Source organism: Ischnura elegans, chromosome 13 (assembly GCF_921293095.1).
Source record: "Ischnura elegans chromosome 13, ioIscEleg1.1, whole genome shotgun sequence".
Lineage (NCBI taxonomy): Eukaryota > Metazoa > Arthropoda > Insecta > Odonata > Coenagrionidae > Ischnura > Ischnura elegans.
Genome location: NC_060258.1, coordinates 12,801,136 through 12,818,386, shown reverse-complemented (window position 1 = coordinate 12,818,386; position 17,251 = coordinate 12,801,136). Strand labels below are relative to the sequence as shown.

The window sequence follows — 17,251 nt, the reverse complement described above, 5'->3', positions numbered from 1 at the left end:
CAAACCGATCGGTGCGGCACCGATTTGTCGGGTTGGACGTCACACCAACTCCCGGCAAGAAGTGGTGCGATTCCGTAAGAACCCGATCGGTGCGGCACCGACGTGAGGACGAGAGATCGTCGGTAGCTGTACCGACAGCAAAAAGGAGTTGGTACAACCACCGACTAGTGGGTTTCATGAACTCCCCGGTGAGCATTGTACGTTTTATTTTGTTTTTACCTCATCACCGAGTAAATAATGAGGTTTGCTGCAATGTTATCTTTTTCTGCCCCTTCGAATACGCCTCTATAATTCACTGTGTCATCATCTATATTGAATACCTTGACAGAAATATAAGATATTGGATAATAAACATGAAGTTTGCTAACATATAATGACTTTCTCTCGTTTATGTTACCACTTTCACTCGATTGTAATAGGCTTTTATTTCCTCTATCATCATTTATTTGCTCCTTTGACATAAAAAATTTATTTTTGATTAAATATGAGTTTTGCCGCAATGTTATCACTTTATCTCACTCTGAATAGGCGACTATTATTTCACTCAATCATCATTTGGCGTTTCTCTCCTCATAGAAATAAGACCTTTTTATTTAAGTATGAAGTTTTCCACTACGGTATCAGTTGCTTTCATTTGTAGCAGGTAGTAACTAAATTTCATTTTATAGTCAGCCATTGATTACCTTGACGATTAAAGATATTTGTTAATAAGTATGAGGTTTGCCGCAATATTATCATATTCTCTCACTTGGAATGCGCAACTTAAACACATGTATTTCACCCAATCACGATTTCTTTACTTCCTCATCTTTACACTTCTTTTAATTACACCCAGCTCCATATTTTTATAACAATTTCATAACTTGCTCCTCTAATATGGCATTTACATTTGCTTTTGAACAATATGCTCACTTTCCATGGTATGCTATTTTCGTCTGCCACAGTGCCACAGTACCTTCCGTTGATAACATTTAGACCGAACTTACTAAATGACAACTATATCACCAAATCATGAATAAATAGCAATATACGGAACAAATATTTAAAAGAAAGTACGATCTCAAGGATAGTTTCCATTCATTCATTCCAGCAACAACAATCTCCATCACATACAAACTTTATTGTTATGTTGTAATATTGTTTCCTTCGATTCTGTAGGTACAGCATTACCAACACACATTATATAAGCATTGTTAACAACTTATCCAATATCAATTTTCTTAATCTAACAATAAGTCGTAATTTCCACAAATAAAAAGATTGAGAATGACGACAACAAACTGTGCCAATCAGTCTTCACTTGTTTTTACCCTTCTTTCATTGGTGGAGACACGTTAGATGACTCCAAACTAGGATATATTTGGATTTTCCCTGTTTGGGAAAAAGGGGGAACCGTACCGACTGGTTTGAAACCGACAACCTTACAGAATCGCTGAAAGTGCCGTCGTCGGTACGGAAGTCGTTGTCGGTACGGAATGATGTGCTGTCGGTGAGCTTGAAAGGGAAACTGATCGGTGCGGTACCAACGAAATACAGAATATGGCCCAAGATTGATGAGCTGTAAAGAAAGCGGAATGAGTTATATTTTTCATGTATTCACCTCCATTACGGGATCTCAGTCGTCTGCTGATAATGTCAGCCCATTCCTGCTGCTCAGACAGCATCTCGCTGAGTGCCAAATGTAGCCACTGAAGGGACAAGAAAACAATTTCATCTGAGGTAAACTGAGGGTATAGTGAAGCAGTAATACTCTTTTAAAAATTAGTTGATTTCAAGAAGTTTCAGAAAGTTGCTGAATGAACTTTAGACACACTTTTGTTTTTTTGAATTTCAATAAAAAGGTCGTTTTGACAGAAATGGTATCTCAAAAGGGTCTTCTGAAGGATCCCCTTAGAATCTGAAAAGGATTTGAAAAACGACTGCACGTCACAAGTGATTTTGCATGCGGTGACATGCACGGGTGGAAATTCGCCAACTTTGCATTCTGCCACATAAAAAGTTAATTTGCCTCTTACAATGATTGAGCCTCCGCCTCCACAGAAGATTTCATAATCTGCTTGAAGCCAATGGCTTTTTTGCTGTTTATTTGAATTTCAATCCATTGGAAGGAACATGTATATATTTCTCAAAAGAAACGAAAAATTCCCCAGTGAGTAGTCACAGACAGCCAATGAACTTTCTTGAAAAATACGTGGCGTAGGCTTCTTTACTCAACCCTTCGATGCACCTTTGTATATTTTACACAATCAGAAACAAATTTTCAAGGCATTTACATGACTTCCTCACTGGTTAAGAATTCTTTCAACATAGTTTAACTTCCCAAGGAGGAAGAAAAGTCAAAATGACATCACTTTGACCTCAAAATGACCCACAAAAAGTCACTATTCAGTCAGGACTGTGAAGGTGACTTTTTGCAGGTCATTCTGATGTCAAAGTGACGTCATTTTGACTTTGAATTCATTTGTACAAGTTTTCACTAAAAGTTAGAATCTATAAAAAAAATTGTCAAATATTCTCCTATTGGTACCCCAAGATGTAACGGCGCCACTTGCCCTGGGCGATATATATCGTGAAATATCGCGATAATTGATTATATCAGGAATACTAATTTGAGTTTTGTACAAATTATCGATAAATGATTTTCCGATAAATAGGGCCCAATAAAAGTATTGGGACCGATAGAATATTGGAACCGATAAAATATCACGATATATCGTCCAATAAAAATATCGGGTGCGATAAATTAACTGAGCCAATAAAAATATCGGAATCGTTAAAAATAGTCTTCCGATAAAATACTACGGAACTACTATTATAAGGTAGAAAATATCCCTTCGATAAAATATAAAGATATATCTTCCGATAACAAATATTGGGCTCGATAAAAATCGCCATTTGATAAAATACTATGCTTGAATATCCGATACAAAAATCGGCACTGCTAAAATATCACGAAATATCATCCAATAAAAATTGCTGCTTGAATAAAATATCACAATTTATTACCTCATAGCGAAGCTGCAGCCGCGATAAAACATCGTGATTTATCACCCGATCGCGTCGTTGCGCGCGATAAAATATCATGTTTTGGCATCGGGAAATTAGTTTGAGAAAATGTTTATGGCTGGAATATGTAATGGGTTGGCCTTCATTTATGCTAGACCATAAATCGGTGCGTTAAAAACTTACTAATGTATGGTACATCGCGATATTAAACAGGAGGTATTTTTTCATCGAATTATATACCGTGATATATTTTATCTGAAGGCAAATTTTTACCGAGCTGGAGATTTTTTTATGAAATGATACATCGTGGTATTTTATCGGTAGGCGATTTTTATGGGCCCCGATATTTGTATCAGATGATATATATCGTGAAATTTTAATGGATATCGGATGATATTTATTGTGATTATTTGTTCTCGATATTTTTTTCGATTTTCGTCCGAGATTTAATGACGTTAGATGATAATTGTTCCTTTAAAATGGTTTATTATTCGCTTTTACCGCAAGAAAGTCCCCGGGAACGAACCTATTTCGCCAAAATATTTCGAAGGAAATCCGTGACGCGCCATATCTAAACTAGAATGCGCAGCGGTTTTTTAAAATAACTCATCGTCGCTGATTGCTGCATTTGCGTAAGAGATATAAGCCTCTCCTCGTTTTCAATAATATTTTCGGTGAAAGCTCGTATGTGCGTTACTATGGGAATAATACCCAATAATAAATATCGGTCTTCATTTCAAATCAACAATGGAGCGTTTGTTTCACTGTAATGTGCCATTTCTCGGATTATTTACGCTTGTTTTTACAAACGAGACAAGAGATTGCAACTATACGGGAGAGGAAAAGGAAATGAAAAGTTTCTTTATATTGCTCCAGAAGATGAGATGTATGAAGCAGCTAATATGCCAAAACTTCTCTGGATTACGAGAAGGATTTAAACAACTTTGAAGAGCACCTAAAAACCTCATCTATCTTCAAATCATTTGTGAGTAAATTGACTATTATCCGCTCTACATCATCCATCAAATTAACCCTTCTATTTTCCCTTCTTGTGCCTTATGTTAAACTTAAAATTTATTTTGGTTTCCTTTCTCACAGGTTTAACATCGTAGACAAATTGCAGTTGATCATACTGATGGAGTTTTCAGCTCATGTGACCAGAAATATGAATTTGCTCGCTGCATCAATTGGAATGGAGAGCTTTGAAAAATTATGTTCAACAAACCCTACATAAATAAGGCTATTTGCAGTTAGTATCAATTTTTCTATTTTATGTATCATCAAAATTAGAAACTTTCAGCTTCTTGATGTTATTTTTTCCTTAGTTTGCAGCCCCACGATGGAAGAATTTCCCTCAGGGTAAAGTAACTAAGAAGAAGGCAAAGATCAACAAAATTGCTTAAGCATCTAGAGGCAACTGAAGGGAAAGGAAATGCTACAGAATCAACTGTAATGGCCAATGTAGATAAGTTTTCTCGATTTGTATTTGAAGAGGGAGAAAAGGAACATTAAAAGGAAAATTAAAAACAAATCCCGAGGATTTTCTTCTTGTAAAATCTATCTGTTTTTTGTTGCAATAAATCCTAATAAAGGCTGAGTTTCATATCTGAAGTGTTTAATTTATCCCTAAATGAAAATCTAAATACAGAAATTCAAAATGATAGGTAGTCATTTAAGGTCATATTGACATCATCATGAGTCATGAAGGATGTCATTTCAAGGGACCATTTTGAGGTCACCGTGACGACCAAGCCATGACTTAAAATTGACATCAAGATGATGTCATAATGACTTTCCATTCCTCCTTGGGTTAAATCTCATACCTCGAGATCTCTAAGTTTCCACATGGCACAACGTGGGGATTTACAGACGTTGGTCAATGTCTGGATTCCAAAGTCGCTGTTCCCTCCACTCAGGAGGACTGGGTTTGAGCCCCTTCCCTGAGCGTAGTACTCCAGACTGGGCCACAGGACGACCATCTGCTCGATCAAGGATGACAGGAGGACAATGTTCAGCTCCACCAGCTCAATGAGGAGGTAATAAAATCTGAAAGTACATAGAAAAGTACTCTAACTTGACTGCAATTAGAATTATCGTTTGCCTCCGGGAAATATTCCCAAAGCAGCTTACCAAAGCACATAACTCTCTTGATGAATCGTTAACTCACCACAAGTGCTCGAACACACAAAAGTATACCCATTTACCCAAATTAACATTATTGTTTAATTTGTACAAAAATTAATTTTATTACAGTTTTTTCTGCTACGAAGAACGTTCATCCCAAATGTAAATCCCACACGCCAGAAGATTTTGAATACTTTTATTTTTACGCCTAAACCTGTAGCAATAACTAGTATGAGCAAATTAAAACTATCCCTCAGAATATTGACAGATTTTGCATCTTTTGCGGTCAGTCCTATCAACAAAAATGCAAGTGAAGAATTTACTTTACCTTCATTAAGATATTTAACTGCATTTTGGGACCAACTCCCATAAGTGGCTGAGCGTTTTATTCTAACACACATAAATGCCGTTAGCGTTTATATTTAGATGCATAACAATTAGGGAATCTCAATTACACTGCGATCTGATGTATTCTATATTTTTCCCAGATTTTGATTCTCAACTGCACTCGACTTTGCCGTAAACTGCACAGTGTGAACATTAGCCACTCGGAATCCGATCGTAGGAAGTGCACAGCCGGCCACGACCTTCCGGAAACCGGACTCGAGGGGAGTAAAGTGGAGTACTGATAGGGGAAATGGGATAGGGGGACATCAAATTATAGTGAGGTCGGAATCAGAGGTCAGTCACGGATCCGGGCTGTCATAATTGAAAAGTTCAACAAACTTGGTTGAAAATTTGATTCGACTAAAATATACTGAAAAAACACAGCGAGTATACAGTAAGGGTAAAAAAAAAACAGAAGCGTTATTGAATGTCTACTCCTGCACTTTTTTTACGAAAACAAGTTATCATTGAATCTATACACAAAATCCACTAGTTCATGATAATAGTACCTCTACAATAACCGTATTTTTGATTGGAATACCACCAACAGATGGTAGCAGCGTGCCATTTTATCACCAAAAGAATATTGTACTTCTGGAAAGAAAATTAATAATTCTTGTGTACGGAACAGGACAGGTTCAAATCACCACATTCGTAAAACTGCAGCAGGTAATATTCCACTGCTTTACCACTGTGTCAACTCCCTCACTGAGAGCCAAGAAGTCTTGTCACGTCCTTTCTTAATTCATGCACGGAAACGCACCCGTCTTCTAGTGTCAAAACATCAAACATAATTTGAAATTCACAGTGGCAAAGTGTATGGTAACCACCACGGTAACACGCGTTTACGCTGCAATTCTATAGGGCATTCAAACCCAAATGCACAGATGCCTCTCGATCCGCGCACTGAAGATTATAAGTTGAGTTATAGTTGGGACTAACAATAAGTTAGGACACCGTCCTTATTACAGTGAACTTGAATCTTATAAACCACTGAGGGAACAAGTGACTTTGTACGCAGTCACGCCCACGGGTGCAAAGTTAGAATACACCAACAGATGAAGTTCGATATGAAAAAATATTTGACTTAGCCGGGATTTGAACCCGGATCTCCCAATTGCAGGCCAGGTGTATTAGTATTTCCAGCATCAGCATCATTACAGCACCATGGCTCTCTTTTCCAAATCATATACAGTGCAACCTCGATATAACGACACCCCACAGTGCACTAATAAACACTCGCTATAGCGAATTGTCGCTTTACCGGAGGTGGAGCAAATAATAGCCAATATACCTGTTGCGAACAGATATACAGGAACAAGAGTGGTGCGGCGACAGATAAACATCTATCCGATAAACGTAAGCATAAATCCAGACGAAAGGCGATGTTTTTTTGCATCACTAAATTTCCTTACTCAAATAACGACTAACTATTCAAACAATTTATAAGCGCCGCACTGAATAAAAATCATGCAAAGCATTGTTTCGTCAATCATTATATTTATCGAACGACAGTTTACCACATAAATTTGAGACTGAGCACTCCATTAACATCATTTCTAACAGATCGCTAGCAATTACAGAGGTTAAGGAGTCTTGATGAAAGTCTTCCGGTGGTGAAACCCACGCTATGGCGAGAGCCAACACCGAAAGAGTCTCGTAAAAACGAATTTTTTAACACGCTTATTATAGGGTCAATTGACGGTGCATCGGCTATCTCTCGTTATAGCGGGGGTGTCGCTATAGCCCGTACTCGCTTTAACGAGGTTCCACTGTAATATCTTAAAGCACTGAAGGAACAAGTGACTTTGTACGCAGTCGTGCACACATGTGCCACGTTAAATACTCCAACAGATGAAGTTCAACGTGAAAAAATATTTGGTTAACAGTGAGGCGTGCTAACCAGTTACACCACCAAGCCATTTTCTCAGAGCGAACATCGGGATGGGTTTTACGGAACAAGATGTTGACGTGACAAGCCCACACTGTAGCAAGGGTCGTTCTTACTAATCCACTGTCGGGGTGCAAAACCCTTATTTTGTCGCTGTTCTGCGGCAACGAATTTCAAACTTACGGCTGTAAAAGACATCTCAATTGTAATCCATGAAAGGCTTTACTTTTAGTATTTTTTACTTGCCCACGGACATGATTTGTGGCCTTGGCTCTTTAAAATAATTGAACTAAAATTTTTCTTCCATCGTTAGAACATTCTCTAAACCAAGTATTCAATGCCCAAGACTTATGCTACCAGGAACACATCCCTATCTTCCCAATGTTAAAACGCTCTCGTATAACGCAAATTCGTATAGCGCAAACACCCCAAGGAACGCATCCCTTGCGGTATACGAGACATGGGTGTATTCTTTTTTATGATGATTTGTATAAAAACTTAACATCAGTACATAAGAATGGGTAATTTGGATGATTGTTTCCATTTTCACTGCATTGGTGAAGGGCATATCCATGAAAATGTCAAATTTTTCTCTTAAATTCAAATTTAGGGTGGAAATACTTTATCTTGTTAAATAAACTGCTAAATGAAATCAGTGTTTGAAAAATTATTCAGAGGCTTGTTTTAAGTTTTCAAACTATACCCAATTTCACAAAGTTTTAAAAATGCTTGGAATCATTCCGCGTAGGAAGTTGATCTGGCATTAGTTCCGTCACATTCCGTCACTTTGACATTTTTAGAAGGTATTTCGTTAATTAATTTTGTTTTTGTTCATGAATATCACCATAAAAAATGTTTTTGATCATGTACAGTCAGAAGTTTAGCAAATCTTCCTGTATTCTACAATTTTATCGAAACATTCTATTGCATAGTCTACTCCAAAGGTAATTCCATCACAAATGGAATTGCCCAGAAATCAACATGTCATAGACCTACTGTCACAAGGAATTGTAGCCTCCAAGGGAGTTAGGCAAATGACATTACTGTCCGCACTACATTATTTCATTGCTAAAACTGACTTCAATAATTTATCAATTACGGTTGAAAATCTCACCTTTTACTGCATTTATCAAGATGATTGAATCTCCACATGACATTGGCTACATCCCTTTGCATGTGCAAAATAGATCCATGGTCACTCCTGTAAAATGTAAAGAAATCAAATCAATGCTGTAACCACTTTGCTAGCTACATCTTTTATGTTTAATATTACATATTACTAGAGGTCCGTGAAAGTGGTTTTATTTATTGCTAAAATTTGTTTTAAAACCATATGATTTCGGTGTTATAGAAAATCTTGGCGGTGTTATTTTAATGCAACAATTTTCCCATCTTAATGGGCGTATTATTTTTTTATGCTACATGTTTCATGTATACTTATACTTTTATTAAGCATTTTACATAACTTTTAACACAATTTTAACTGTACAAAATTTCTGACAAAATTAAATGAAAGAAATGGTTCAACTTATACACGCGGACTGCGTGCGGTTCAAAACATCGATTTTTATTTTGCTTGATGCTAATGGTCGTAGTTAATTTTTTTGGATGAACTTTCTAAAACGTTTTATTTAATTCAACATAAATATCTCGAGGTAACTCGGTGATCTTTTTTTTATAATCCTACAAGAACGCAAAATTTCGACGAAAAACAGGGTCCGCCATTTTGTATCTTATCCACCACAAATAATACAACTGAGTCATGAAAGTTGCCACGAATTAACAATAATAAACCACATAATAATATTGTAAATTTTTGTTTCTATTGAATAACTACAGAAGGTGTGGCATTAATTTCAACATGCTGAATTTTGATAAAAATTCAATGAGGGCAATTTTTGCAAAATTTGTTCCACTTTGAGGCCAAGTAATTTGTTTAAAAAAATTTCCAAAGAAAAACGGCTTTCGTCAAAAACTGCACTTATGTATTGACAACATTTTTGCAAAGTTTCAATTTCTGCACTCAAAAAAATCGATTTTGAGGTTTTGTCCAGCATTTTTCGATTTCAGCCCACTGTGCGGCGGTACGCCGCCTAAGGCGTGAAATACAGTCAGTGCTACATTGCGGCCGCTTTCTGACGAGACGACTTTTCGCCGCCCGGCGTTAACGTTATGACGCCCTGAAATTCAGGCCGCTTTCAGACGAGACGACTCTCTGCCACGCTGTGGGCCGTGCCGTGAACAGCGGCCCGGTCCCAGCCAGCGGCGGTGTTTAAGTCAACGAAATTGTTACATTGGACCCACACTCAAGGTTTTCCTGCAACAAGTTATCCAATAACGCTGTCTAATGCGTCGCGGTGAGTCACCGGAATTACTGCTCAGCATTGAAGCGTAACGGGCGCGTGAGCTTGTATTTCCGCTCTTCCGCAGCCGCGTTAAATTTCTTTCCGCACATTTTTAATTCACAATATCTAATTCTTCAGGTGAGAAAGTGCCTCATTCTAAATATTTCAGGATTGATACATGGGAATCAAAGAGAGAGGCTGTGATAAATTGAACGGAACATTCTGGCGGAGAAATCACTACAGTGCGCGATATTACGCGGATGCGTTATGCGCGAGACTAAACGAGCCAATTGACCTTGGAATCGTAATGAGATAGAGCAAATGAACGTCGGCAGCGTTAAACAATGGATTATGACTCATTAGATGTGATTTTTTCGCTAATCCACCTTAAATTGCAAATAACGCGAAATTTCGTTTTAATTGACCGATTTCGCGTTATTTCGTGTTATTTCGCGTTATTTTGCGATATCGCGTCTCGCGAAATTCACGGACCTCTACATATTACACACACACTCTGTGGCGTTCGGACGCTTTCCACTGGATGAATGACGAATTTTCTGAGTTTTTAGTGTGATATTTTCGTGCACTTACTCGATCGATATATATCCACGTGAGCGTGAATACTTATCATTAGAAACAACAACCAACTTTTCGAGCCTCATAGTTTGCTAAAAATCATTGTTTTTGTGTTGATGGACTTCGAAAGTGCAAAAATCATCACTAGAGAAAAACATTACTTTCCCTCCGACTCATACGAGAGGCTATAGAAATCGCAAAAACATCCACTTTCAACAGGGAGGACAGCTATTTGCTCTCAAACACCTGGAAGAGACTCTAACCCACGGACCAATCAGAATGCACCAAGCCCAAACCAAGGCCTATATAAGACGGGCAAAAACCTGCATCAGATACTTCCTACCTGAAGATGTTAGCTGCAACGTCGGTGAAACTGTCGTCTTGAAGATGAATCGAAGCGGAGGTCAACCCAAAAACCTTGCTACGCACATTGTTTTTGTGTTCGCCGTCAAGTCGGTTTGTTTTCTCGCGGCGATGAGGCCGCCAGCCGGGCGTGCTCTCTGCTGGTCGGCGGTGAAGCGGAAGGCGATTTAGGTGACGGCGAAATTCTTACACCTACTTTCAACTCATCCACTACCATTGCTGCTGTACCTACGACCCCAACCATGTCAACATCAACCTGTACTTCACCAAAGAAGACCAGCAACGGATCACAGATTCGCAACATTGGACAACTCAACTTTCCAGACCACACCGAGGAGACTTCAACACACAGCACTAGCCTGCGACGAGATCACGGCATATTAGTATCCACAGTACGTACTCTGCTGACCCCAGTTCATTCCCAAAATATAATTACCGGTGCTTCAATTAGTGAGAATGAGACGAGAGTCACTGTGAGTGATATTGTCTCGGGTTCCACATTACGCATGCCGCCGTTCACCTAGAACCGGTCGACAACCCCTCCCACCCGCAAAGTTACATCAGATGTACCACAAGGAAGCGTAATCGGCCCCCTGTTGTTCATTATATACATTTATGATCTCTGCTCCCGCATTAGCAGTAAAATAGGTTTATTTGCTGACGACCCTGTCATCATTCGCAAAATTATTGATCACTCTGACCGTGAAATTCTATCATCTGACTAAAAAAACGTTCATTTGTGGAGCCAAGAGTGGGGACTCAAACTTAATCTGAGTAAATGCATGGCGGTACATTTCTTGCAAAATTTGTCCAACTCTAATCATGTTTATGCAGTGGATGAAATTAACTTAAAGGCAACAGACGAAGTAAAGTACCTGGGAGTTACGATAACCTCGAACCTCACATGGGGAACACATATAAAGAATATTTGCAGTATAACCCTGAAGAAATTAGGATTCGTCAAGCGTATTATGGGCGAATTTTCGGATGAGAAAGTAAAAGAAAGGTGCTATTTCACTCTCATCCGAGCGCACCTTGAATATGCTGCGAGCATATGGGATCCGGTGCAGAAAGACTTAATCCGCGAACTGAATAAAATACAAAGGAAGGCTGCGAGTTTTGTCAAAAACTGTTACGGGCTTACAGACAGCGTTACCCAGATGTTAAGCAAATTAGGTTGGGAGCCATTGGAGGCTGCGCGCTAGGCTTAGATTGCTTGAACAATTGAGAATAGATATCTTTAAGAACGACACAGAGAACATAATATTAGAGCCACACCATATTTCCAGGTCCGATAGAAGCGATAAATTAAGAGAGATGTTTTGCCGAACGGATAGATATGGGAATTCGTTTTTACCCCGAACAATAAAGGACTTTAATAAACGCTTGTCCCAACCTCGTCAGAGCACTTCATTTATTTATTTATTTATTTTAAGCTGTAAACGGCTGGTGTCCTAACACCCCCTGCCACACGCCTTTTAAGCGGCTTGCGGGGTATTACGTAGATGTAGATGAAAACACAGCTAAGCTGTTGACCTTGAAAGCCTCGCATGCAGCTTGCAGTAGTAGCGGCGTTCCATCGGACAAAATCAACCTCACACCACAGCCCAGCAACTCCTCCGCCACCTTGGCCGCCGTGACAGGAGGGGTACCGCCCCTCCACCCCCTCTCCACCTCTTCCCCTAACCCCGCTGCCTCAGCCGTGGGAGGGGCATTAATTCTCCCTATTCTTAAGAGGGAAGAGAGATAGGAAGAGGATGACGAACTTAACCTTATCCCTACTGTACACGTGTATATATACGTGTGGACGTTTCCTGATCCGCGAGACGACGGGCGTATATATAAGTGTGAGATTTACCCGGCCAGGAGATCGAAAGCCATATACATACGTTTTCTAGCTCCCCCCCTTTTAGGACGGTCGTGGGTTTACGACGTCTTTGTCTCGGGACCCAATGCTTCGGGGTTTAGGATTAACCCTCGGAATTCGGGAGCAGGTACCCGGACCCTTTGTCTTTTAGAACCCCTCTCAGCGGTACGGGACAGCGGTCATTCAATTGTTTATACAATCAATTTTCGAAAGAAATATTTGTTCATTTCTCAAGAAATATACACTAAGAATTGAATTATTTGTCTTTTGAGCAGCGTTTACAATTTTTAAACTAAATTCTACGACAAACATTAACTTATATCTCGAGTTATGTATAAAAATCAACATGGAAATTGTTGCTGCGTTAAATGCATTAATAATGACCTTAGAACTTTGTTTAAAATTTGACAATGCTCAGATAAAAATGAGGAATTCAATTCAAAGTCCGTAATTTACGTGCAAGCAACAATTATCCATTTGCTAAATACATACAAGCAATATATATGTTGACCGCGAACCAATGCCGCAGGTATGGTTGTAAACCCGGAAAGGAGGGAGCATAACTACTCTCAGAATCCGAGATAATGCGAAGTCCCAGCGTGGAGGGGTCGAAAAAGGTTCTGTGAGACCCTTCTTAACGAATGCCCTCAAAAAATGCTCCGTACCACGAGAAAGAATAGTCTCTTGGGGCTCAGTACAGCAGTCATGCTGAGACGAAAACTCCGCCGTCTCGAAAGGGCTAAAAGCAAGAGAGACGTGGGATAACGGGGCAGAAGGTTAGAGGCAAAGGAGAGGAACCAGTAGACATGAGGTGGACGATAATATCATGAGGATCGTTTTATGGGAAAGGGGTTAGGGGGAGTGCGGAAGAATGAAAGAGGAAAGTAAGAAGGGGTTAGGGATCGTGAGTTTGCGAGGGCACCAGGAGGGGGTAGGAGGTATACTGAGGAGTGGGGAGGCGAATTTCCATTGCTCCAGGCCAGCACCGTCGCCCTAATGTATGCAACTTGTGTCCGTTTAACATTTCAAAAACACTTTTTAACATTATTTTTGGTTGCCCTCCAGTGTTCACCGAGTCGCTGTTTAAGGCAATCACATGTTTGGCCAAAATATTGAACTGGCCGCAACGACCACCACTTCGGCATACAAACACAGGCCCGCCCGTCTTGCATCAAACTCCACTCATGAACAGAAGACGATTGCAGGCAAAACTGTCATCATAACGAACTGGTTACACAGTACATTAACATGCACGATCTCAAGTGCAAGTTGATGTCTGTTTTGTGGACCAGAACGAAGCATTGCATGAACCAAATTAGAACAGGATCTTTTTTCTATACAAGGGCATATCCAGGAACATAACTGGGGGGAGGGGGGGGTTAAGAATCCTCAACGGGAGGGGCATCAACCCCCCAACCCCTCATCGCTTCTTCCCCTCTCACCCCATCCAGTTTTCCTCCCCTTGACGCTCGCTCTACGACACGCCCACGAACCTATGCTCGCGTGACGCGGGACAAGGCTGGCGCTCCTACTTGCGTGAGCCAATCGGGTGAACCTCCTTCAGCGGAGAGCAAGACAGTGTTTGCTTTCAAAACAAAAAAGATCACGCCTGTCACTGCAGGCCCTAATAAAGAATTTGGAATCATTCCACCGGCGTTGCCTGATATGCCTATACATATAGTTTACTGTAGTTCATTGTATTTCGTAAATTCATTATGTTATGATAATAGGTAGGTATAAATTGAGTGTTGCAGGGGAACATGCTCTCAACGTTATTTTGTATTTGAATTGAATAAGTTAGAAACTCTGTCAGACTCATAGAAATCCATTTTTTTTTAGTCCCTCAGAAAATCGTTCTTCTTCGTTAATATTTTATTTTAATATTGTAACCCATATGCTATACGCTCATTTTACTTGAAAGTGGAAATATTACTAACATCTAATCTAGCCAATTGAAAAGTAAAAGATCCGTATGTAACATGTGGCATTCAGAAAGTATAAGACCTTCCATAGCGACCAAAACAAGGCCAAAGGCCTTTTTTGGGGGAAATACGGGAGCCAAGCCCCCCCAACGAGCAAAGCGAGTGTTGCCTGTATAGCTAGATGCTCCATACGTGTTCTCCAGTCGAGGTACTTTCCTAAGCCAAGGCCCAACAAGTTTAATGTGGGGGATCGATTAATTGTCTTAGTGAAGAGTTCTCGGGATTGCCACCGGGTCCATATCTGCCGACGTTTCAATGTCCGACTCGGTCATCGTCCTCAGGGCTGTGAATGTCGAGTGAGAATTTTGACTTGCTTATATACAGTCACTCTGGTGGTCAGGTGACTGCTTGGCTGGCATGATGGTTTTGCCTAGCATTTTGTATAGTCTTGAGCACACGTTTCCAAGTGCTGCTCAAAGCATATCCGGAATCTCTATTGATGGTATTCTTGGCCAGTCTAATTTCAATAGACACTTTGATGAGTCGATCCCAAAAGCCATTGGATCGGCAGAGCATCTTGGTGTCGTCAAACTTAACAGTATTTTTGCATTCCGTCCAATGCTCTGCGATGGCTGACTTTTCGGGCTGTCCTAGGCGGAGGTGGCGCTTATGTTCGAGTCTATAGTGCGGCCTGTCTCACGGATGTATATTTTCCCGCACCCACATGGCACTTGGTAAACGCCAGGTGTCTTCAATCCTACCGGATCCTTTGCTTTGACGAGCATGTCCCGGATCTTTTTTGGTGGCTTGTGGATGGCCTGTATGTTGAATCTCTTCAGAATTCTCGCCACTTTCCCCGACACTGAAGAGATGTATGGTAAACAGGCCTTTGCAGCTGGATCTTCTCTTTCTCCATCTTCTCTCCTTGAGTTGGTCTTCGATATGGACCTTTTTAGGGCCTTGGAAACTTGTCTCTCATCATATCCATTCTGCTGGAAGGTTTTTCGAAGGTGCTTTAATTCAGGTGCCAGGCTATCTTTGTCCGAGATGGATACAGCTCGATGAATCAGGCTTTTCATTACTGCCATTCTCTGCGAAGGATGGTGGTGACTACGTCCATGTAAGTAAAGGTCCGTGTGGGTGACTTTTTGGTAAATGCTGTGACCGAGAGTTCCGTCCGTTCATCTGAAAACCAAAACGTCGAGAAACTGAAGTCTATTGTTTTCTTATATTTCCATGGTGAACTTGATGCTGTTGTGTTGACAGTTCATGTGAGCAAAGAATTCATCCAGGCTGCGTCTCCCGTGGGGCCATACCACAAAAGTATCATCCACGTATCAAAAAAAGAGCAAAGGTTTCAAAGGGGGCGAACTCGGGGCCTTTTCCTCGAAGTCCCCCATAAAAAGTTGGCAATGGTAGGGGAAAGGGGGGAGCCCAAGGCCACCCCATCAGATTGCTCGTAGAACTCTACATTGTATTGGAAGTATGTGGAAGTCAGCACATGGCGGAACAGCTGCACCGTACCTCCATCAAACTTCTCAGCAAGTGGTCGCAGGGTATCGTCTAGAGGTACGCGTGTAAAAAGAGACACCACATCTAGGCTCACCAGCAAATCCGTCTCTTTAAGACGGATGCCAGCGAGTATTTTCACAAACTCAGTCGAGTTTTTGATGTGGTGCTCACAGTGATGGTGATAAAACTCTGGTGAGCTATTTTGCCAGGTTGTAAGTTGGTGAGCCGATGGCACTCACGACTGGTCGTAGAAGAATTCCGTCCTAGTGAATTTCTGGTAAGCCATAGAGTCTTGGTGGAGCTGGCGCTGGTTGTCGAAGATTCCTCATCGTCTCCTCCGGTAAGCCCATCTTTCTGATAAAGGCGTTGGTCTTCCTCGTCACGCCATCTGTGGGATCTCGTTTCAGCATAGGACGTAGGCCTGGTCATGTAGAATGTCATGTATTTTAGTGTTGTAATCCTCGGTTCGTAAGAGGACAGTGGAATTCCCCTTATCAGCAGGCAAAATGGTGATACTTCTGTTTGCACGTAGGGCTCGGATGGCGTCACGTTCTTCCTTGATGAATTGTCTGTTTCTTCAAAGTTAGCTGTGACTAGTTATGGGTGGGTATATTTGGCAATGTAATTGAACGAAGTTTTTTGAATCGTAACTCAATGACAGATTGTTTTCAATGTACCACATGTAGATAAACAATGATTTCAGTGTTTTAAGACCAACCTCATAGATTCGCTGGGAAAGCACCCAATCCTTCAGCCTCATAGATAAGAACTAACTCCGGCAACACCCAAGACGAGGAAATTTATTTAATTAACATGCGGAGGCAATTAATTATTTTTGTTTTGCAAATAGAGTTCTTACCTCGTTGTCCTCACGAAAACCAACAACTTCTGAACGATTTCGCGAACTTGAGCCACGGGTTTTAGGTCTTCCTCTAATCCCCTATGGAAATAAGAAAATTATGTTACTATGATTATGATAACATAGAAGAAATGCAAAAAATGAAAGAAAGAGATTAATCATGATCCGTTCACAATTATCAGCCCACATGCTCACTAGTCCAAAAGACAAACCTCATGACTTGTCAACAATTCATTCATGATGTAAATTTTTTTAAATTAACAGTCCATATATACAACATTCTTATTACATATTTAAATTCTTTATAGAAGGTATTTTTTTGATGAATCCATAGAAAACAATAACCAGTTAACTCAATTTCAGAGGTCAAAAAGTCATAATATGGTCTTATTTGAAATT

The 17,251-nt window shown here is 40.3% G+C and overlaps 2 protein-coding genes across 2 annotated transcripts in view; both read right to left on the bottom strand.

Annotated features, from left to right (window-relative positions):
* LOC124170029 overlaps positions 1-17,251 on the bottom strand; it is a 513,527-nt gene that overhangs the window by 464,332 nt on the left and 31,944 nt on the right. The gene's annotated exons all lie outside the window — the stretch shown is intronic.
* The window catches only part of LOC124170082, a 73,992-nt gene that overhangs the window by 55,078 nt on the left and 1,663 nt on the right, over positions 1-17,251 (bottom strand). The window contains exons 2-5 of the mRNA XM_046548776.1: positions 16,853-16,933; positions 8,523-8,609; positions 4,830-5,052; positions 1,601-1,688 (exon numbers count right to left, since the gene is read on the bottom strand). Of these exons, the coding sequence (XP_046404732.1) occupies positions 1,601-1,688; positions 4,830-5,052; positions 8,523-8,609; positions 16,853-16,933 (479 nt within the window). The remainder of the gene's footprint in view (positions 1-1,600; positions 1,689-4,829; positions 5,053-8,522; positions 8,610-16,852; positions 16,934-17,251) is intronic.